This window comes from Pieris napi, chromosome 21, assembly GCF_905475465.1.
Source record: "Pieris napi chromosome 21, ilPieNapi1.2, whole genome shotgun sequence".
NCBI classification, from domain to species: domain Eukaryota; kingdom Metazoa; phylum Arthropoda; class Insecta; order Lepidoptera; family Pieridae; genus Pieris; species Pieris napi.
Genome location: NC_062254.1, coordinates 6,746,439 through 6,769,957, shown reverse-complemented (window position 1 = coordinate 6,769,957; position 23,519 = coordinate 6,746,439). Strand labels below are relative to the sequence as shown.

General features: G+C 33.1%; 4 protein-coding genes across 7 annotated transcripts in view; 1 reads left to right on the top strand and 3 right to left on the bottom strand.

The window, feature by feature from the left end:
- The window catches only part of LOC125060513 (maternal protein pumilio), a 63,072-nt gene extending 52,241 nt beyond the window's left edge, over positions 1 to 10,831 (bottom strand). Inside the window, exons 1-5 of one of the 4 annotated variants that reach the window (XM_047665475.1) lie at positions 9,954 to 10,831; positions 8,795 to 9,286; positions 1,297 to 1,429; positions 934 to 1,080; positions 138 to 330 (exon numbers count right to left, since the gene is read on the bottom strand). In XM_047665475.1, the coding sequence (XP_047521431.1) occupies positions 138 to 330; positions 934 to 1,080; positions 1,297 to 1,429; positions 8,795 to 9,286; positions 9,954 to 10,166 (1,178 nt within the window). In that variant the 5' untranslated portion in view covers positions 10,167 to 10,831. Of the gene's footprint in view, positions 1 to 137; positions 331 to 933; positions 1,081 to 1,296; positions 1,430 to 2,733; positions 3,045 to 8,794; positions 9,287 to 9,953 lie in introns of those variants that run through there. The other 3 variants (XM_047665476.1, XM_047665477.1, XM_047665478.1) reach the window with 3 other exon arrangements.
- A 447-nt stretch (positions 10,832 to 11,278) lies between these two features.
- LOC125060514 (protein mago nashi) lies at positions 11,279 to 12,106 on the bottom strand. The gene is made up of 2 exons (XM_047665479.1): positions 11,681 to 12,106; positions 11,279 to 11,509 (listed from the first exon to the last, which is right to left on the bottom strand). The coding sequence occupies exons 1-2, from the start codon at positions 11,939 to 11,941 to the stop codon at positions 11,327 to 11,329; spliced, it is 444 nt and encodes a 147-aa protein (XP_047521435.1). The 5' UTR covers positions 11,942 to 12,106; the 3' UTR covers positions 11,279 to 11,326.
- A 2,299-nt stretch (positions 12,107 to 14,405) lies between these two features.
- LOC125060306 (40S ribosomal protein S8) lies at positions 14,406 to 16,887 on the top strand. The gene is made up of 6 exons (XM_047665156.1): positions 14,406 to 14,536; positions 14,749 to 14,855; positions 14,943 to 15,042; positions 15,269 to 15,444; positions 16,241 to 16,370; positions 16,732 to 16,887. The coding sequence occupies exons 1-6, from the start codon at positions 14,533 to 14,535 to the stop codon at positions 16,839 to 16,841; spliced, it is 627 nt and encodes a 208-aa protein (XP_047521112.1). The 5' UTR covers positions 14,406 to 14,532; the 3' UTR covers positions 16,842 to 16,887.
- Positions 16,888 to 17,355: 468 nt separating this feature from the next.
- LOC125060450 lies at positions 17,356 to 22,352 on the bottom strand. The gene is made up of 5 exons (XM_047665356.1): positions 21,856 to 22,352; positions 20,380 to 21,276; positions 20,017 to 20,295; positions 19,362 to 19,497; positions 17,356 to 17,576 (listed from the first exon to the last, which is right to left on the bottom strand). Exons 1-5 carry the CDS (start codon positions 22,240 to 22,242, stop codon positions 17,440 to 17,442), a joined length of 1,836 nt encoding a protein of 611 aa, XP_047521312.1. The 5' UTR covers positions 22,243 to 22,352; the 3' UTR covers positions 17,356 to 17,439.
- Between the last annotated feature and the right edge of the window lie 1,167 nt (positions 22,353 to 23,519).

The window sequence follows — 23,519 nt, the reverse complement described above, 5'->3', positions numbered from 1 at the left end:
ATGTTATTATAAAAAAAAATTTTTTTTGTCATATGGTACATATTTCATCTAATTGAAATTTACCTAAATAACAAAGCTATCGCTAATGAATTATTGAAAAATAAAATAAGTCTTAGGCTATAGCAGATATTACTTACTTAAAAGCCTTGTCGTCTTCCTGGCCATTATGTAGGCCGTTAGGCAACTGCCCGTGGTCATGTAGTTCATGCAGATCTTTGTCAAACGGTGATCCCGATTTCTCCTCGTTGCGTTCTTCAAGGACCATGCCTCGCAGGCCCGACACTACACCAGCGACTTTCTCGTTGCCACCGGAAGCAACCCCACCTGCTTCTATTCAAAATATCATGTGATCCCTCAAAAAATTCGAACTTGAAATGGTCGAGTACCCGAGTAATATGTAAATAAACCAGTTTCTAAAATAAATTTTTTGCACTACCAATCTCTATGTTTTAGTATTTATAGAACGCACAATATAGTTTCAGTAAAATTCCATAAAAGCAACTTGAGTACATAATAATGTGTTTATAATGTATATTTTATTCTTATAAGAATCATGTTACAACATAAAGATTAGATTTAATCAAGAATTATTTCCATGTCTTAAGTTTAAAGAAAATCCTAAAAATAAATGTTCTATTAAGATCTAATTCCAAAAACTTAGTTTTACTCATTTTTCTAAAACTATGAACCTGATAATAAAAACTAGGTACTACAAAATAATTTATAAATTACTAATTATAAGTAAAGTATATTTACTAAATGTAAATAGTAATTTCTCCCAGCTTAAAAGACAGAAATAAATGTAAATAACTTATGTATTAGAATGATGTATGTTTGATTATAGCAGATCTAAATTTCAGATTATATCATTAGAACTGTCCTAAACCTTGTAAAAGATATAATTCAACTATGTATTAGTTCAAATCTAATTACCTGTAGGTGATCCACCCAGCACATATTCAACCATCTTTACTCCAAGGCCAGCTGTGTCCCTTGGTGACAGAATGCTGCTCGCGTCTCCACCAGGAAAGGCTACACCGCGTCGTGTACCCATCATCGGTACACCAACATTGTGTTCCACTGTCATAACAATTAATATATTTATGTTATGTATATGTAATTAGAGTACCAGAAATAATATAATATGTTTACAAACTTAATACTTATAAGGCAATAGATGAGACATTAAAAGAGTGAAACAGATTATGTAACAACTAAGCTATAACATCCAAATAAATTAAGAGAGGAATTATATTGACTCTATTTGAGATGAAAGACACTGTGTAAGCAATTTACCCTGAGCAGACCAGGTGGAGTCACGCCACATTTGTTCAGGATTAAGCTGCAAAGGAGGTAGTTGAGGAGGACCCTTGCTGTCTCCTCCCGCACCTGGGCCTTTATCCCATAGCTTTTTGGCAGCAGGTGCAATCTAAATAAAAATAACCTTTTGAATCATATTTTTGTATACTCTTCAAGGAATAATATATAATCATATAATAATGATAAGCCAAATATTGTTTAATAAAATAACAATTATTTACTTTAAGAAGAATTTTATAAACATAAATTTTATATTTAACATTCAAATCCCCACAACAGCTTAATTTTTAAAAATTTATGACGCTTTTCAATATAATTTTTTTATCTTTAAATTATTTGATTCACTATAACATGACATGCTTCATTTCAATGTTCCACAAAATCATGCAACAGAGAGATGAACTAAATAACATTTTTAAAGTAAAACAAGTATATTTAACAGAAAACACATTGAGTTGTGCGGAAAAGCATTAAAACTTTTAATTAAACATAACTGAAGCACATTTTGGATGCCATTTTGTAAATTTGAAGAAAACAACAAAATAATAACTATATCCTACGGCTTCAGAGATAGAATAACAATGCAAAATAATAAGGGCATCATATATTGTTAGAATGATTTAAAGCACATGAACATTCAGTAGAAGCAGTGATATAAATCTTGTTACCCGCTCACTTTGTGCTTTATTCTGCTTTGATAATGTCTAGCAGCAAACTGCTAGCCGAAGAATCCAATGTAGCCACTGTCCCCTAACACATACACACTATCTATTGAATTCATGCAATTCAAATATATTTTATTGAACATCAACTATCATAAGTCAAAAACAATTATCATATTTATATTAATGTAGAAATGGTTACTATAAAAAACCAGAATAACATCATCTTTATGAATTGTTAACTTTATAAATAAGGATTGCACAGATCTCTTCTAGAAGTATTTTTATGTAGACTGTTGTGCTAGCCAGCTTAAGATGTTGTACTTTAGATTGGAATATTTAGTCAATAATTTAGCACACTTTTATGTATTTTTGTTATTTACAATAGTGATATTTTAAAGAAGAAATGCTGACTAGTTCTAGTTAGTTTCCTATCAAGTGAACATGGCCTTGTATGCTACTTGTAAGAATTTCAATATCGATAACATCAAATTAGATGTATACCAGTAATCAAACGCATTATGATTTCTATCTAACAATGGATTTACAATAGCTTTCAAAGGTATTGGTTTTCTGAATTAGTCTAAAAAGGTACCGGTGAGCGACTACGATTCAGAAATGGCGGACGCCGGTGACAAGTAAACAAAACAAAAACGGACCTGTTGCTGTGAAAAATCAAGATTTCCACGAATTCATGACTTAAAACATAAAGGTATTTCAAATATCTACACAGTAAAACACAAAGACTTACCATGTCGGGGCCCATATCCTTAACATTAGGTTCGAAAAAAAAGTCACTCAAAGGTTTCATGCGTACAATCCACCTAAAGCTCAATCATGTACCACAACGAAAGCTTATCGAAATACGAAACACTACACATTGACTTTTCATCTAAATTATAGTGATACTTATTTCAACAATGACACAACACATCTCTTACACTTAATTGCCTATTTGCTGCAAATTTTATGTAGGAAATGTAAACTTGAAAATACAATGTTGACTTGTTTCGAACAAAGGACATACGCCGAGCGGCGAACACAGCGCCTGCGTAAACTTCTCTCCGTTCTGGGGAGCGTCGCGGAAGGAGTCAAGTTTTACTAAACGTGTAATAGATGGCGCACATTGCACAATCGTTTGACCATAGAGCATCGCAGTATGTATTGATTTTTAATTTTCAATGGATGCAAAACGTTAGAAAGTTATTGAAAGCTTTCGCAGCAATTAATATAAAAAACGTTAATGCACTTACAATAATATAAATACTAATTAATTTTTAAGCATTTTAAGTAATTTGTCTTATGTGTGTGCGGCAGTTCAGTTATAACATCAGAGATTAAAATAAAGATTGTTATTAACATTATTTATTAAGACAAAATAAAAAGTTTTTGTATATATATTAACGGGACCGTAATTTAATTCCTCCAGATTTTTCAAGTTTTTAAATAATTATATTGACATTGTTTAAAACTACTAATTATTATTATTATTAAGTTAGATGTAGATAAATTAGGAACAACACATTTTAAAATAACCGCAATCATTGTTAAACTGAATTAATAACAGGCACTGGTTAAAAAAAGTAAGGAAGCAGTAGCGAGTAAGCTACCGGATTAGATTATGACCTGATTACTTTCTTCTGTGTAGTTCTAGGAGTTCACAAATTAAGAATATAATCAGAAATTTTAGTAGTTAAAGAATGAAGAGTTACCCTATAGAATGCAAAGCAAAACACATATTACCACTAATGAAGCAACGAGACAAGACAAACTTATGGAAACACACACTGTAAATCGGGGTTAAAAATCTAATATTTTGAAGATTTTCACATGTCCTTTAATAACCAGTTTTACTATTATTCATTATAGTAAGAGAACTTTTTATATTCTTGTATTTTAAGCCATTGTGATTAACAAATATGCCTTTTTATCTCGTATGTTTGGGATTAAGTGTGATTGATGCGAAATATACATCTATATTATCTTCAAATGGTCTCGTCTCCTTAAATCCACTTTCACCTTTGTCAGAAGGGTAGACAGTATTAAGTTATATTGTAGCTGTCGCATGTATTACGTCTTACTATAAAACTTAATATATGCAGGACAGTACTGAAACGAGGGAAATGGTGCATTCTAGTCACACGAAGTTACTTAAACTAGACATTGAATGCTGGCAGAATCACGTTGCGAAAATATTGTTTATTAAAACCTAAACATAACAATCAAATATACAGTATTTACAATTTTCTTAACCTACGAAGTAATACTAAAATTATTAAAAATTAATAAAAAGAAAATTAAAACAAATATAAAAAGTGGCAGTGTACCTTTAACGATGATAGCATTTTCTCAGTGTATTACGATACTTATTCGTAGAGCGTGGAAAGCACCAGCTCTGGGTTCACCGGTACTACCAACCAGGCGTCAACTTAAATCTTTAATTAGCGCCTGTGCACTTCAACTCCACAGCCCAAGAGTCTCTACTCCAAAGACAACAAAATCGAAGGAAAGACTCTTATATTATTTATTGTAATTCGTCGTATCAATTTTGGATATAACGAAAGCTTTCCATCGTCTATGGCAGAAAGCGCTTCTCTCGAAGCTTCCAGCCTATGGCCCGAGAAATCAATCAACTGGACAAATTAAAATATATCTGATCGTCGACTATTAGAATCAGTTTCCTGATTAACATTCAAAGTGGAAGCGAAAACGAAATTGGATTAAGAACCCAGGTGACCATTGACAACTATTTTTAAAAATCAAGTTTGGTCAAGATACTTGTACTTGTCTTTTGCAAATCCTTAATTCATACCATCAACTAAAAGAAATACAACATGACGAGACTCAGCACGAAATATGACTACCGTAGGTCAAAGGCCATCACGATCATATTTGTGTTTAGACACACTCGAAGTCGAGTTTAGTTTACGTCAAGTGATGGAAATTTGCGACTGGAGCGGGACTAAGGTACATATTCTAATTCGTATCCCAAAACAATTGTCTTCGCGCGCTTCGAGCGCACCAATGTCAACAAATATATCGGAACTTCATACACAAAAAATAGATTGACAGCTCTTGAAACTAGATTTTAGTTTGTTTGACGTTCTAGAATAGAAGAGAGCCCTAAAGCGAATCTGGTGCCACCAAACGAACAATAATATAATGAATACATATAATAATTAATGATGAAATGTTTAATACATTATGTAATGTAGATAAAATTTTAAAATATTGTACTTTGATAAAAAATCAATAAATTTATATATTAAAATTTCAATTATATTGGGGTAAAAAAGTACTTTTATCTAGTTTTTTACTTAAATTTATATCTCTTTACTTTACAGTTTTATATAATATTAATAACTATTATAATATTAATAAATGCCTACATTATTAAATTTTTACATGGTTTCACCAATTAGTAAAAAGTTTCCTCTGTCATACAAAAAACAATAAAAACCAGACTTCGCGAAGTTTGACAGGAACAATGTTTCTGAATGTAATTTTGTAAACTTGGCTTAACCCGGTCTTCGACCGTCTTACGATAAAGTATCTTGATAGCTCGCCTTAGAACATCGCATGGTACACAGAAGAATTCAAAAAAACTTTGTAAAACACTGCCGCACTTAGACAAATAATATATATACACAATATATAGTTGTTATATACCAAATAACTGTAGAACACTGATGAAAGTAATTACATATTCATCCATAGTCATTAAGCATCCAAATATGTGTTTATGAATGCACGGACTTTATTGTGCGTTTTTGTGTCTGATATGATAGTCTTTATTATAGAAAAAAAATATAATTCTAACAACAGTCCAGATTTCCAGATGTTACAAGATAGATTAAAAAGTACTTTCTTTGCCCAAAGAAATCGCTAACAAATTCTACATTTACATTATTATGACACGAATCTCTATTTTTTTTAAATAAAATACAGCTTGTGATTCTAACAAGTGAAATTATTTATTGTGAGTGATTTGACTTGAGAGAAAAATTAAAACTATAAATATGTACATATTTATCTTTTATGATGTCCACATTTTATGACTGCGAATCCATGGGTCCCGGGTTCGATCCCCGGCTGAGACGAACATCGATGTGATGAGCATTTGGTGTTGTGCTTAGGTCTTGGGTGTTTAAATATGTATTTATATGTCTATCTATCTATAATATGTATGTATATCCGTTGCCTAGTACCCATAACACAAGCTTCACCAGCTTAGCATGGGACTCGGTCAATTGGTGTGAATTGTCTTAAAAAAAATATATATACATATATACAAAAATAATGCTGGTAACACTTATGAAGATTCTCTCTTGTTTCAAACCAATTTTAATCATTATATAGCAGTCCTTCTAATGCCTTCTACCATGACTGACATATGCAATATGCATGCCAAACATGGAAATTACAAATAAAACAAAATAAATACATGTCAACGAGACATGGAAAGGAGCATGCTGAATATTAAAAAGGTACATAAGATAAGACACATAAAAATAAGATCAGAGACGAAAGCAATTGGTGCTCTAAGCCACACAAAAATCCGAAGTGGAAATGGGCGGGTCATGTAGCGCGCCTCACAGATCACAAGTGGACGAAAACAGTAACTACATGGAGAGGCCCACCAGGCAAACGATACAGATGCACACCCTACGCTTGATGGGATGATGACATAAAAAAAATCTGGAAAAATGGAGCACCAAAAAAAACAGCCTTTGTCGCTACTCCCTTCTTAAAGCCACAGCCAGCATTGGAATACTTGGCGTTGACATATCGAACGATGTTCAGTTTCGCGGTCACTTGGAGGGAAAGGCTAAATTAGCCTCCAAAAAGCTTGGTATGCTCAGCAAGGCGAGACGGTACTTCACTCCGGGCCACCGCTTGCAACTATATAAAGCGCAAATTCGGCCCCACATGGAGTACTGTTCTCACCTCTGGGCAGGGGCTCCCCAGTACCAGCTCCTTCCACTTGACCGTATTCAACAAAGAGCGGTTCGAATCCTCGACGACCAATCCTTCTCCGAGCGGCTTGATCCTTTGGCGTTGCGTAGAGATGTGGGGTCACTCTGCATCATCTATCGCATTTACGATGGAGAGTGTTCAGAGGAATTGTTCGGATTAATACCTGCAGCTGAGTTTCATCATCGGACGTCGAGGCAGAATAATAAATTCCACCCGTATCACCTCGACGTCCGCCGTTCCACAACTGAGCGTTTTTCAAGGCAGTTTTTGCCGCGCACCACCACTTTGTGGATCCAGCTGCCCTCTGGGGTATTTCCGAACCAATTCTACTTAGGGTCCGGTCCTTCAAGAAAAGACGTACCAATTCTTAAAAGGCCGGCAACGCACTCGCGAGCCCTCTGGCATTGAGTGCCCATGGGCGGCGGTATCACTTAACATCAGATGAGCCTCCTACCCCGTTCTATAAAAAAATGGATCCAAATAGCTCGGGATAGAGAAAGATGGCATGCCTTAGAGGAGGCCTTTACTGGAGAGGGTTCCTGATACTTACTAACTGTATAAGATATTCACTAACACATGAGATAATTAGGTATTTTTGTATTAGGAAACAAGATAAGGCTAAAAATAAGCAGTCCTTAAGGCATTTGTTGAGGCAGGAACTGTATTTTCTTTTAGATTAGGATCTAATGTAACCAGTGAGATAATTTCTGTAGTCTGCAGTCTTGGGGTATACAGTTGTTGAAGTTGTAACAAGGTCATTCTCCTCTTAACTTCTTAATTATTAAATATTTTGTTATTTAAGGATAATCCTTATCTGTGGATATAGTTGACTAACAATTAGCTAAACAATTTCTGGAAATGAAAACCAAGGTCAGGTAACTGCTCTAAATCTCAACCGTGCAAGGTTGAATGATAGATGAGGTACAATTATTATTTTAATATGAATAATATGTCAACATGCATAGTTTGCCTAACATCAAAATATTCCATTTAACATTCACTATTGGGATGCTTGTCACAACTGTACAGAACCAGAGAACAAATCACATTTAGATTAATATGGCCTCAAAAAATCTCTAGTGTTCAGGTGAAAGATGTTGATGGTGTTTCATACTTAAAATATAATGACAGTATCATAAATTTGGTTTGGCACAGACAACGATTTAAACAAATGTATTTTAAGATATTTTGTCCATTATATACTGATAGTATTGCAGGTTTTTCTAACACAGAACCTTCTACAATATCTTTAAATTCAAATAGAATACAGCTTTTGATATTAGCTATCGAATAATTAAAACAAAAATCTGTTACCTGTATTTGCCAGAAGAAACTGATATTAATTTGAAAACATTTAAAGTTTCTATTTAAATAACTATTATGTTCCAAAACTTTGTGCTTGTACAAATGAATCTTATTTAATGGTATAACTATGTATGATTTAATCAAAATATAAGGATAGGGAAATAAGTGTAATTTTCATTTATCATTTACCTAAGCAAGCTATAGACAACCTAAGAGATAATTAACAAAAATACCTTCTACTTCATGATTTCTCTCATACGCATATCTTAAACATACAATATAGATGTTCTCTTACCATTTAATACTTGCAAAATGAAATATAGCACATAAATTAATGTTTTGATTTACCTACCTACATAGTTAAAAAAAGCTGTTGTGGATTTAGATTTGAAATAAGTTACTTACAAAATAGATTGTTATTAAGTTGTATTAACTTTATAAATAACTACACTTCAAAATTACATACATATTGAGGTACATTATTGTAGTGATTTAAATATATTACCAGTGGGATAGTAAGATAGACTTACCTGATTTCTGACAGCTGGCATTGGTGCAAGTCCTAATTGATTTTGTCCTTGCTGAAGAAATTGATTAGTTCCAGGGGCAAGCATACCAGCTTGGCTTATATACATCATGTGTTCATTTTTTCCTATACCATTAATTGCCTGAATTGGATTTGCATGGTGTTGGTGCATATCATATATTCCTTGTTGTCCAAGTTGTGGAGCATTTTGCATGCCTTGTAATGGCGGTAACATCATTGCACTATTTTGAATAAGATTATTTCCCAAGGCATGATTTTGAAGTGGTGCCATCTGAGTGTGAACCATGCTGGTTGTCAAATGTGGGTGACTACCAATAACTGATGGATTGATAGCCAGCGGCCCCACTGATGATGCAATATTTTGATTAATATATTGTTGTGGGGTAACCTGTGCATTTTTTAAGGGCACCATCTGTCCTTGAGGTTGCATATTATTCATTGCCATTGGTGCAGGGTGTTTCCATTTATCTTGATTCTGGAATAAAAGTACAGAACTTTTAATTTACTTTAAAAACAATGTGATCAATTCTTAAATTTATATTATTTTTTTTAGGCCATTAAAACATTTCAAAGAAATTTATGTAAAATAAAAAAAAAGTTTCATCTAAAATACAAATATATATTATTTTGATGTTATGGTGGTTATTGTACAATAATTTAAAAGTTGTCAGTTGCAATAACATTTTGTAACAATAGCAATATCTTTAACTCTATGGTTTTTATTATTAATAAAACTTATAAGAACATTTATATATCAAAACAAAAGTAAGGGTAAGATTTCAATTTAAAAGCGTGTTAAGCATCTTTCTCACAATTACATTGAATGTAATGGATTTGACACACAGGAGACATACTTAACTCTACTCTTGTCTCTATTCTGAATCTTACCCTTAATGTAAATAAATACTTTTAGGATGTTATATTACAAATGAACAAATAGTTTTGGTATTTAATTCAATAGTTTTAATACCCAAACCATATAAAATTTCAGGGTTATATGTCATTACAAATGTAATAACTACAAGAATGCATTTCATACAATAATTACAAATTCTTTCATGTCAAAATGACAAAACAGTGTCACAATTATGTATGTATTTAAATTGGATTGTATGTTTTTAGATTACTCATTAAATGCATACCTCAGCAATATTATCATCACCAACGGCCCACCGTTGTTTAGAAGCTAAGGACAGTTCGGTTTCTTGATTTTCTCGCTGGAACATATAGTGCACGGCAGCGTCGTCCTGAGCGCGGTTTTGAGACGCGCGCGCCGTTTGCAATCCACCTTCTCCGGCCTCTTCTTCACCGCCTGTGCCTGGCCACTTCATTGGGCTATCGTGAGGCTCGAGCATTCAGTTTTACCACGCTTCAGTACCACAAACCGTAAACAACAATCACAATCTCTGTTTTAGGGAGCTACGGCTATTACCTACTAATAATAATCGATCTATATTCTAATTATTCGATTTACATCATCAAACATACTACTTGTGGTTAGCGTTATTCAAAATAGAAGCCATTTAGTGACTTTTGTATTCTTTTTGTCTTTGTAATGACAGCTACTAGTTTTATCGGGGCACGATGACAGCCGCTAAAGGACCAAAATATTGCAAGGATCGGGCAAATGCAATGGCTTTATTCGTTAAGTTTTGAAACAAAGAGGGTGAACAAAATTATCTTAAGACGAGTAATAGATGTTCAGAAATCACTTATTTTGTTGTTTTATGTTACGTGCCACTGTATTAACACACAAATTATAGATTTGTCGGCGTCGAGAACTGAATTCAATAAACACTCAAAATAATACACTATTCACACAATTTCTAAACAAAACGACCACAAATATAATTACTATATGTACACAGGACTATTTACAATGTACAATTTTTACAGAAAACTTCGTTTATGCCATTGGCAACTGTCGATACTTTCCGATTTTAAAAGGACTTCGACCATACTTCACAGCTCGTCCGCCATAGTCGCCGTCGGGCAGATGCGATGCGCGCGCAACGCGCAAAGCTATGCTATAAACATAAATAAATACAGCAACATACGTTTCTTTATAAGCATATTACTATGCATGAAATTTTTTGACTGTTTTATATTTAGTATCGGTATTCGGTAGCGTTTAAAAAGCAGTTTATAATATAGTATAAATTTTTAGTAGTTATGGAAATAATATACTGCAAATAGCTATCTGTGAAAATGTTTTTTTTTATTGCATCTGCCCTGTGCATTGAATAGTTAATTTTTTTGGAGTGAATAGGTCTAGAAAAATAAAATATTTAAAAATAAGGTCTAATATTATTACAACTTACTATAATTTTTACTAAACATCTTTCTCATCATCTTTTAGATAACAAACTCTAAACAGCCTTGATTTAATGCACTTTTAAATGACAGAATTCAAAAATACATTAGTGTATAAATAGTAAGTGAAGTTTTACCAAAATAAACCAACAAATTTTGTATAAAAGATTTTTATTTAAGATTCCAACTATACTATAGTAACTTATATGGGCTTTATTTTAAAGTGTAGACCAATCAGTGAAAATACTAGGCACTTGAGATCTTGCACTAAATAATAGAAGCCACGCAAGCCTTCTGGATCACGAGACTGATTAACATCCACTAATGAACCGGTCTTTGAAGTTGTAAAAGATATATGTTCTTCTCCAATAACAATTTCCAATTCCTGTAACAAACAAACTTTATTACTACCTGATCAAACATGTATAACCTAAAGTGCTGAAAATATGAAATTATTTTATGCTCACTTTTACATATTATTGTGTGTGCGTATGAGTGCTTGTTATGTCTGCAAAAATAACTCAATAAAAATCAATAACAATTAAATTCGAATTACCTGTCTTCCGACTCGATCTGGTTGCGGCCACAGTCGATCATCTTCATGCATAATTTCTGAATCTACGATAACACGTTTCAGTTCGTCCATCACACAAGGATGCACATACGCTTCTTTGCGAATCATTGTATCATTTTTATAATTTGAATTATTAGCATATCTTAATTTACCGTCAGGTCTAAACTCAAATTCGAGAAATTCGTGACCAAACTTGCCTTTGTGGCCCACATAATAACGAATATAAAAATCCGTCGACGACATTTTGATAACCTTAGAAACACAAATTCAATGAAGTGTTCAATTATTTAACAGAAAAGCCTATTTTAGTTCACTTTGTTTTCTGGAAATTTCATAATAAAAAGCAGCAACCATCAAGAAAACAGGCAATAAATAGCGTCCCACATGACACATCTCTTATGACAATTGAGTTTTGGGCACAGATACCTAAAACTTGTGTATACTCTATGAATAAGTAAAGGATATAAAACATGAGAGGACATCTAGCTGTTTGGCGCTATACAGCTTATACGGTGCGTTTTCCAATTACAGAGCATAATGCGAATCAGTGCCGCACAATGCCGCTTAATTGGAACGCTGAAGCTTAATTGGAACGTGAATTAGTTTTCAAATGCATCAGCAGAGTGCGCTAAGTCAGTGTTGAAAAAAAAATGTTCTGAATAGAGTTAGCAACCTCATTAATGTATAAATAACTAGCTGACCTGGCTAACTTCGTTCCGCCCTACAACCTTATAATATCGTTGTTACTTTAATTTAACTTATTTTAGGATTTTATTAATGTTAAGTATTACACTAATACAACTTTTTTGCAAATACAGAAATGTTTTATTGCTTGCCATTGCGAAAGAAGAATGGCAGTTTTACACATTAGGCATCTTCTCTCTAGCGTCAATATGGCGATACTGCATGTTAAGCACTTTCTGATATCCAACATCTTTTGATCAGGATCAAAGCATGGTTATGCATCTCCTCATTCACCTCAAGATCGGAATTTCTTGAACTGTAATAATAAATTCGACGTAAAATGATGCGTAGTTTTGTCAACAGATGGCACCATATGGTTTTTGCATTCGTAAAATTAATTAATTTATTTATTGTTAGTCGTTAACTTATCCGATATTGCTTATTCTGCTATTCGGGACGGAAACAAATCCAACAAATCAAAAACCATGGCAATCGGTCCAGCCGTTCTCGAGTTATAAGTGTTGTAACAAACACGACTTTCTTTTATATATATAGATGTGGTTAACAATAATAATTGGTTGAAAACTTTTTACGCTTATTTTAATAATCAAATTATTTCATTAACATTTTTTTTACTGAAATAAGAGAAAACCTTTAAAGAATATAAGGTTTTAACAAGCTAAATTAACAGTAAAATATATAGTTTCATGTAAGAAGTTTACATCATTTACGTTTTGAGTAAAAATTTTTAAATGATTTCAAAAAAAGTTACATACTTTTTCAAAACCATTGCAATGTTTACAAGAGTATAATCCTGTAAAATAAATTTGTTTACGGATCCGAATTTTAAAATAAAATTGTATTCATATTTTAAATGTGGAATATAAAAAAAGTAACTATTTATAGTTTATACCTTCATCCATACTTATATTTTTTTTTAGCAGTTTGAAATAACTTTAATTATTTTCAAAATCTACGACGAAACAAATTTTTCAACAATAAATAATATTTACTAACGAAAATTTCGATAAATGCCAACTTGAAGAAAAACACTGGTCAATTTTCTGTCACTGTGTTGGTATTTATTGCGAGAAGCACGCGAGAGCATTCGTTTTGAGAGTGCTCAATTGTGCGAAGCGTTGCTGTAGTTGGAACATTCAACGTTGAGCATTATGCCGCATAATGCGCTCTAGTGCTGTAATTGGAAAACGCACACGGCTTATGTGCATGAGTAAACCAGACATCTAACATGATCCAAACTTTGTCCTTTTGCTTGATAGTCGAAAAGTTAGAAAGTTATCAAATTCTGGTACTTTTATGAAATTAAGTGTGCCGTCTGTATACACTAGTTAATTAAGTGGTAACGTATTTTTGTTACATCATAATGACAAGATGCCGAAAAGGAATCTACATTATATTGTTTTAAACTCTTTAATAAGATATTTAGCTTACGAACGCCTTATTAACAAAGCCCTTTGCCAAAAACATATTTAAATTACTATACTCGATGTCACTCAAAACCAAAATATTCATATTAGTAAACCATTCCAGGATATCGTGAATTGACTAATATTGTAAATCGAGGAATTGCTAAATCTTGTAAAAATATCAAATTAATAATATACAATAAATGTAAACGGCTTGCTTAGTTAAATTATAACTCTAAATCGTCTCTATAATCTAAACATAATTTAATAAAGTTTTAAAGAAATAATAATAAGTTTTTTGCTGGAACATTGTGGTAATATATATTTTTTTTATATTTTCTTAATGCACTAGAAGCAACGAGCACCAGAATTAAATTAGTTTACGATAACCACTTAAAAGATCATATGAGTGTGAATTAGGTTTTTCATTCACTCATTCACATATTAAGTAATATTATATAACATTTACAGCCTTTTTGATCTCCACTCTTATTTTTACACTATTTCTATGTTTTCAAGTGTTTCTATTTCAAGCGGGGTTTCTATCTCATGCGCTATTTCTATCTCATATGAACGGTCAACGGTACGTCTAAATTCTAATTTCTAATATATATACTTCATCTAAGATATTTTGTCAATGTCAGTGTTCGTGACATTTGACACCTATAGTTACGACATTCTTTTAGTCCTTTTGACAAATCTTTTCTTTCTGACCCAGACAAGATGGGTGAGTAGAATTGTAATTTGTGAAATTAAATCAAATTTTATCAATATATTAGTGATACGTTTAAGTTTTAAACTATTATATTTAAGTGAACTAAGGATGTGAAAAATTGTTTCTGTTATTATTTTTGTTTGACGTACTAAATCTTTATCAAAATAAATATGTGAAGTGAGTGAACTTTCTTCTTCAACTTATCAATTTTTGATTTTGTATAGGTATCAGCCGTGATCACTGGCATAAGAGGAGAGCTACGGGCGGTAAGCGCGCCCCAATCCGTAAGAAGAGGAAGTACGAGTTAGGTCGCCCGGCTGCTAACACCAAAGTAAGAACGTGTTTATAATATAACCTCTTAGAGCTGTTGTGATTATATTCGTGTGCCGTTTTTTAACTGTGAAATGATTTCTTTCAGCTTGGCCCACAACGTATTCATTGGGTCCGTTCTCGTGGAGGAAATACAAAATACCGTGCATTACGTCTTGACACCGGTAACTTTGCTTGGGGTTCGGAATGTAAGTATCTACCAAAATTTTAATAGTTATGTCTAACCCAAGTTTTGAATGGTTAAAACATAGGTTCGTTAAAATTCTTGGACACCCATTAAAAATACTAAAAGAAATAGAAATGACTATATATATTATGATGAATTTAAAATTTTTTTCATCCCACATTTTTCATCAGTTCACAAACATATTTATTTGTCTTTTATTACCAACTATTTATTATTGTGTTTTTCAGGTGCCACTCGTAAGACTCGTATCATAGATGTTGTATACAATGCATCTAACAACGAGTTGGTGCGTACCAAGACACTTGTGAAGAATGCTATAGTGGTAGTCGATGCCACCCCATTCCGCCAGTGGTATGAATCCCACTACCTTCTGCCTCTTGGAAGAAAGAAGGGTGCTAAACTGGTGAGCCAATCTTTAACTGTCTCAATTTTTTAATAATTTTGCTGTAGTGTTGTCATCATTGAGTTCTATGCCCAGATATGATAAATTTATTTTTAAGAAAAATCAGGTCCACATATTATGTAAAATAAAGTAACTTAGTAAAATAAGCAGATCCTTAAAGGAAAAATGTTTGAGATATAGCATTTTTTTTATTAAATAATTCTAGAATGAACTGTTTTGGGCCTAGATTAAATTACCATGAATTAGTGATTGTGTTGTTGTAAAAGATGGTCTGTGCCTATGTTTTAATTTCCTAATATATTAAAAATGGATGGAACAAACAATATTTTTATAAGATTTCTTTAAACAGTGAAATAAGTTCTGTGTATTACCTCTATAAACCATAATACACATCTAAGAAACATTGTTGCAAATTTCGTAGCATTTTTTGTTTTGGGAATTTAAAAATTCATAAAGTGTAAAGAATTAGTTGTTACCTTGCTTTTACTTTATCAAATTGAATGTGTAATGTTGCTGTTGTGTTACTTAGTTATTAGAGTGCCAACGAGTTCTGATTTCCTGAATTCCAGAATGTCACTCCAACTTAACCAGTACTATATACTTTATGTGGAGATTATATGCCTCTTAGAATATGGACCTAATTTTTTTTTAATAATAATTATTTATAACATTGTAACAATTCTACTCATATTATATTTTATTAGACACTGTCAGATGATGCTCTGTGATTCTTGACTGAAAATGTACTAAACCCCATAATAAAAAAAATTACCATAACAAATATCTTATTTTAAAGACTGAAGCTGAAGAAGCCATTATTAATAAAAAAAGGAGTAAGAAGACCGCAAAAAAATATTTGTCAAGACAGCGCCTTTCTAAGGTTGAAGCTGGACTAGAAGAACAATTCCACACTGGACGTTTATTAGGTAAAAATTTAACTACTGTAAACCTTGACAAACTACAATCTAAACCTTCTTCATTATAATTGAACATTATAGTTATTTAGTGCATCATAAACAGATGTGGGAGAGGTCTTTTTATTAATATGTTACGATTTAACTAAACCCTGGATTGTGCACAGCTTTTATTTTCTTAAATTAAAAATCTTATCCATACTTATTAATGATGAAATCAAGAAGTTGTGAGGCTGCATTTATTGGCAGGAACCGTTTTGGGAACTGTCTAGCAGTCATATGATATCTGTCATAGTTACTCTGAATTATTTACACATCTAACAAGATTATATTTTATTTGTTCTTCACTATGTAATTAAGAAATGTTTTTTAGCCTGCGTGTCGAGTCGGCCAGGCCAGTGCGGTCGCGCCGATGGTTACGTATTGGAGGGCAAAGAGCTCGAGTTCTACTTAAGAAAGATCAAGTCTAAGAGGGCGAAGTGATATGTGTAATTAAATAACGCAAAAAAACCTATTTGTTTTATTTATTAAAGTATTAATAGCAGTTGCCTTTAAATTTGTTAATGATCAAATAACCACCCGAAGCATTTCTTAACGTTTTAACACAATTATTAGTTATTCTAACAAATTAAAAAAATAAATAAATCAGTGGTGCTACAACCTCTTTAGGTCTCTGCTTCAGATTTTTGAATCTGTTTTATGATTTATAATAGGCAAGTAGGTGATCAGCCTCCAGTGTCTGACACACGCCGTCGACTTTTTGGGTCTAAGACATGTCGGTTTACTCACGATATTTTCCTTTACCGTTCGAGCAAATGTTAAATGCGCACATAGAAAGTCCATTGATGCACAGCCGGGGATCGAACCTACGACCTCAGGTATGAGAGTCGCTCGCTGATGCCACTAGGCCAACACTGCTCTTCTAACAAATTTAAGTCATAATTTTAGTGGGTGTCAGATCTCAATGAATACCATGGGTCTAATTAAAACGATAAAGTATATTCAGAAACAGCATTTATGTCATATATCTGAAAATCTTTACAGGTTTCGTCTCGTAAAAGATGTGAGTGATTTTGAATTTCTATAATATTCTTGAATTCAATGGGTCAACCAATTTGCCAGCCATCAGAGATACATGTATGGTTGAGTCCATGACGAAGTACAGGAATGGGTAGGTTGCTGTGAAAGTAATGGGTCGGCGTCGTTTCGATATGTTTTCTGAAATAAATATCTATATTAAAGTCAGTAGATTAAAAAAATACTGTAATATCTTAGAATTATATACTAAAAAATCTGAATCGGATGTTCCCTTTTCGCACTTAATCATCTATCCACTTTTGAATAATAACGAACTAAAAATAGAACACAAAAGGTATATTTCTCAGCTACACATGATTTATATTAACGTTCATTGTTTATGCATAGTAAATTACATGTGTGGCATGGCTTTAGATTAAAATAGCTTAATTTGCTTATCTAAATAAATATCATGTCGCAAAAATTCGACCTCGTAATGCAAATGCGGCGAACCGTTAAAATTAAAACAAAATAGCTAAATCATTTGCGTTGACAACTGACAGGAAACAATCAACTCGTAATTATTCCCAGTTTGGTCCACTTATGTAATTGAAAACTTTATTTATCGAGGAATCATAACTTCCATTAGCCAGTAATATTTGTGCAATAATTTACCTAATTACAGTCACTGCCTGCGCAGAGCAGCGGGGGCGCATCAATTGATTCAAATGCGCGTGTCGTTGCAACATAGCTCATAGACAATAGACAACGTTCGTTTATATACTTCGCACTGCGAATTGTATTCTTTTAGCAATAATAATTATAGTTATCTTACTCTCAAACCAGAAAATTAGGTGAAACACTGTATAAAACATTAAATTTATGATATATAATTGTTTACTTTATTACGCTATTAATTTATGAGACTATCTCAAAATTGTTGTGTTATAGCAAGGTGGGCAACTAACCTATATACCTAAAGCTCTACATAGAAGTACCTAGTGCCAAAAGATCCTTAAATATATAGTGATGCGGTTAATAGTGAATCACTAAAATGACGTCTCTTTGATCTTTACTATGATCACTATGGATGGATGGATACCATGATATTCATCCTAATCCAAATAAAAAAGTTATTTATCACAAGTAATTAATTTTTAGTAAACTTTCGCTTAAGAGCATTTGATTTCAATGAATATCATAGTTTTAAAATAACTGCTAAAAAAAATACATACATGATGTGCAAAGGTCTTAAATCAACGCAAGTGAAACCGCGAGAAACGGGTAGTTCAAATTAAATTTTTAAAAATTAAATTACATTTGACATCATACATACGTTCTTATATTATTTAATTGAATATTTTTTAAATAAAATAGATGGGTATACAATCGCGTTACTTTGCTGTCTCGCATCGTCTCAAACGTTGACCGCACCTTTGGTCAATTAAATGGTTTACCACCGTGACCTCGGAATGTTCCCAGAGCTTTGTACGCCTTGTTAGGGTCCCAAACATTCATTATAATATGCTTATTAAAGCGTTTAATTTGTCAAATTCCAATTAATCAAAACACAATTTTTACGTTAATTTTTTTTTGATAAAATAAAACTATGTTTTTAAATTTAATTTTAACTATTAAAAAATAAAAAATAAGTCTAAGACATGTCGGTTTCTTCACGATGTTTTCCTTCACCGTTCGAGCGAATGTTAAATGCGCACATAGAAAGAAGGCCCATTGGTGCACAGCCGGGGATCGTACCTACGACCGGATGAGAGTCGCACGCTGAAGCCACTAGGCCAACACTAATCCTCCTTGGCCTCGTAGACTTATTATTTTTCTATAAAAACTCGTGTTCGAGTATACCGCATGCGGTTATGTTTACCTATACATAAAAAACTGGCGCTACAACCTTTTAGGTCTGGTCTTCGGATTTCTGTCCTATACATCTACGACTAATAAAAATATATAAGTATATGAAATACCCACTCTTCAATTCATCTGGTTGATATTTCCTCATCGAGACGGAGACCGCTTGTTCAATGCTTCGCACGTAAACCCCAGTCTGAGAAGTCATAGGTGTAAAGTCTCCTTGACGAGGCTCAAAGACGTCGCGAATTCCGAGCTATGGCAATTTTTAATTTATTAATTATTATTTACATAGAAGTGTCATAGAAAACCAAAGGTTGTAAATTATATTCATATAAGTAGCTCTTTTATCTCTGCCTTTTAATAAATTAAAATAAATATATAATTTATATATGTATTTATTATTATAAAATATTTTTTTATTCATATATTTCTGATGAAGAATAGAATGACAATTTTTTTCAATATCTAAACGAACAAGATCTGTGATTAATATACCACCTTAGAAGTATTAAGAATCGAAATTTCACTAATGTATTGTGTAAAATTTGGTTTTATGACTAGCCGTGTTGATAAACATATAGGGCAAAAGAACCTAAAATCAATACTCACGATTTTGTTATAAAAATTTAACTTCGGTTAAAATATTAAAAGGGTGTCCTTGGCATCTTTGATATTCGAAAAGGATTTTTAAAACACGCTTCAAATATAAGCCTTATTCTTTAAACACTCATAAATTTGAGGCTCATCAAAATATAAAGAATATAAATCTTACTTTTTGTAGATCGGTTGTTAAAATAACGTGACCCTTCACAACAAAGCTAGGTACTTTCGCTCTGACACGCCGAGGTCTTAAAGCTCCGTAAACGTCGGAGAGGTCTGACTCCCTTGCCATGCGCGCAAGCAGTCGTTCGATTTCCCCATACCCTGATCTGAGTGGTAGCACTATTAGCAAGTAATAACGGTCGCTGTCCAATGGCAGACGAATGGCGGATGCCTCCAAATGTGGTAAATAGGCATGGTGTAACACAGAATCGTAATACATATACGGTACCTGAAAAATACATAGTTTTGTTAAACTATACTTATCGCATTGGTTAGAAAGGATATATTATAAGGTAGTAGGTATATTATATACCTCAATTCTTCGGTTTCCATTAATCTCAAACTGTGTATCCATATCAATTTCAGATCCTTCTTGTCCGATGGTAAAAGATCTGTATTCTTCATAGACATTCATGTCAGGTGGATTGGTGAATAGAAAATCTAACAATGATTTTTTCCTTCGTTGCAGAGTCTCCAGCGCGGAATCATTCCCAGATGTTGCGGTGTTATTGTTAGCCTGTTCAGTTATCAAAGGCATCGTTGGAGTAGATATTCCTCCATCCTCGATAGTTGCAAATGCTGTTGATGGTGGCATTGTTTCAGTTGTCGATGAGGATTCTATTCCCACCGTAGTTTGTGGTGATGTGCTTTCGGTTGTAGTTAGTAATGGTGTGGTTTGCGTTACAGTTGATGATGATGCAATTTCAGTCGTAGTTGGTGGTGAGGTACTTTCTGTTGAAATTGGTGATGATACGATCTCGGTAGTAGTTAAATCACGAGTGGTTAACAGTTCAGTTGTGATGGGAGATTCCGTTTGTGTTGTAATAGTTTCAGTAGTAAATGTTTGACTCGAACTCTGAGTTGTAGGAGATTCAGTTTGTGTGTCTATTTCTACATTTGTTGTTGATTCCATGGCAGCTGCAGTTGTGGCACCCAATGATTCCGTAACGTGATTTGTAGTACTTTCTTCTTTTATTCTCGTAGTAGATTGCACTGTGGTTGTATCAATATGCGTGGTTGCTGTTGTTATAACTAGAGTGTCTGCCATTGGAGATGTCATATTTGTGCTTTCACTACTTGTAGCGTTGAGCTCGTTTTGTAACTCAAAACTATAAAAACGTAAAGCATTTTTGTAACTTTCCGTAAATGTTACATTTTCATTATTTAAAGCCAATCCTGCCAAAAATCCTTCTTCAGGAACAAAATATGTCTGAAATATTATTCAAACATATAAAGAGAAGATTTTCTACGTGTGATTATTACTGATAGCAGATAATAGGTATATATGACATACTGAGCTATAACAATTAACTGCAGGAGATTTATGAAATTATCATTACTGTAGCGACTGGCAATAGGTGTAGGTATAATATTATATTATAACAGATTAAATATATTTATTAAAAAATATGTAAATATGTTGTACTTTTAAATCAGTATTTTGCAAGAAAAAAGAGTTACAATTAACCAACGTTACTTAACACTTTTAAATCCTAAGACGCAAATAAGAATAATTCATAATCAGCTTAAAAAAACAGAAGAACTGACGTAAATAAGAGTTAATAAAAACCATTTTTTTTGTAAATTTAATTAAATTCTAGACGTGAGACGTACATAATAATGCAATATCATAAAACATTTAATTTTAAGTGGCTCTAGTGTATAATGATATACTAAAACTTAAAAAAAAAATACGTATTTACCTGATGCTCTTTTTGCTTATGCTGTCTAATTTAAAAAAATAAAACCTATTGTGTGTATTTTAATCTACATTATAGTTATAACTTACCTTTAGTGCGCGGTGTATATCTCTGAAACCTATCCTTACAATTCTTCGATCTCTAGGTAATGGCACACTACGTTGAATTTGATACGAAGATTCACCATCTACTCCCTCATATAAAGCCACAAGGATTCCCATTAACCCGTATGGAGAAAATGCTATGTTATTTGAATTTAAATAATTATGTTCCGCCAGTACTTTTATACCAAGTTCATTAGTAATGTCTACCATCTGATCGATAGGTTTTCTTTTAAAATCCCAATACTCAATTTCTATAGGAGTTCCATGGTGCGAATTAGCCCCGGGAGTGAAAGTGGTATATGCTTGAACAAAAACCAAAAGCGTTAAAAACCAGAAAGTAGCGGCAAAACTAATACGTCCGGTGCAGTTCATTGTAAACGCGATTCTGTCTGCGGTTCGCTGCCTACAGGCTTAGGGCAGGTGGCTTCGAGATCTTGCTTATTATTACTTATTAGCTCTAGAGCAAGCTACAGAGTTTCGGTGAATGCCCTCTAAAGGCTTGTGCGAACTTCAAACGCAAGGATACAGGTTGAACATTTTTTATAGAACCCGCGATATATTATTATCCAAGAGTTATATATTTTTGACAGCTTTGATATTCTCGACTTATTACAATAAATTCTGAAAATACTCCTGTCATTTTACATAGAAGAAGATTTCATTAAAATTGATTTCAGATTGACTTTGAATATGCGTACCTAATATGTTATTATTTGAATATAAAAAATCTTAATTAATCCAAAAACCATTATATCCTTGTATCTTTATATCCTTCAGCATTAGAATGCAAAGTAAAAGATCTCACTTGAGTCACTACACTTTATCTTTTGACGTGATAACGTCTTTAAAATCGTTTTAGTCGGGTGACATGTTCAGAAACTTGTGTCACACCAAAACCTCACGAGCGCGATCGCAGGTATAACGAGAGAGAGACGGACCGATCTCCCGTCTCATCTCACTCTAGCGGCATACAAACGAATGGAGATTTTCTCGTGCGGTTAAGTTTTCGCTGAATGTTTAACAGTGAAACAAAATGTGAAGTGCAAGTGAAGTGTTACAACAATTGCAACAAAAAAAGGTGAATAAAATAAAATAGCCTACTTACTAACAATTAACATTCTTGAATAAACTTGTAAAAGTAATGAAAGATGGAAAAAAGACACGTGTAAACAAACGAAATTTAGAGGTTATGTTATGATAAAAAACTTATATCACCAATAAGACGTTATCACGTAAACATCTCGATCGTAAACCTACTTTACAAACAACCAAATTTTTTTATATATATATATAACAGGGGGCAAAGGGGCAGGTAACTCATGTTACGGATGTTATGTGATACTACCGCCCATGGACATTTACATCACAAGAAGGTTCGGAAGTTGATTACCAGGCTTTTAAGAATTGGTACGCTCTTTCTTGAAGGACCCTAGGTCAAATTGGTTCAGAAATACTTCAGCGGGCAGCTGATTCTACATAGTGGTGGTGCGCTGCAAAAACTACTTTAAAAACACTCCGTTGTGTAACTGGGGAGCTCCTGCCCACAGAGGTGTGAGCACTAGTCCATTTGGGATTTTTGTTCGGATCAGCGCTTTATACAGTTGCAAGTGGTGGCTCGGAGTGATGTACCTACCGTCTCGCCTGGCTGA

Excerpts from the sequence above, each read along its gene's own strand:
- LOC125060514 (XM_047665479.1), bottom strand. The coding sequence starts at position 11,941 with ATGTCGTCGACGGATTTTTATATTCGTTATTATGTGGGCCACAAAGGC. Across the intron at positions 11,510-11,680 it reads CAGATCGAGTCGGAAGACAG|GAATTGGAAATTGTTATTGG; the intron begins GTAATTCGAATT and ends TGTTTGTTACAG.
- LOC125060306 (XM_047665156.1), top strand. Across the intron at positions 14,856-14,942 it reads GCCCGGCTGCTAACACCAAA|CTTGGCCCACAACGTATTCA; the intron begins GTAAGAACGTGT and ends GATTTCTTTCAG. Across the intron at positions 15,043-15,268 it reads CTTTGCTTGGGGTTCGGAAT|GTGCCACTCGTAAGACTCGT; the intron begins GTAAGTATCTAC and ends TGTGTTTTTCAG.
- LOC125060450 (XM_047665356.1), bottom strand. The coding sequence starts at position 22,242 with ATGAACTGCACCGGACGTATTAGTTTTGCCGCTACTTTCTGGTTTTTA. Across the intron at positions 21,277-21,855 it reads ATATACACCGCGCACTAAAG|ACATATTTTGTTCCTGAAGA; the intron begins GTAAGTTATAAC and ends ATAATATTTCAG. Across the intron at positions 20,296-20,379 it reads ATGGAAACCGAAGAATTGAG|GTACCGTATATGTATTACGA; the intron begins GTATATAATATA and ends TGTATTTTTCAG.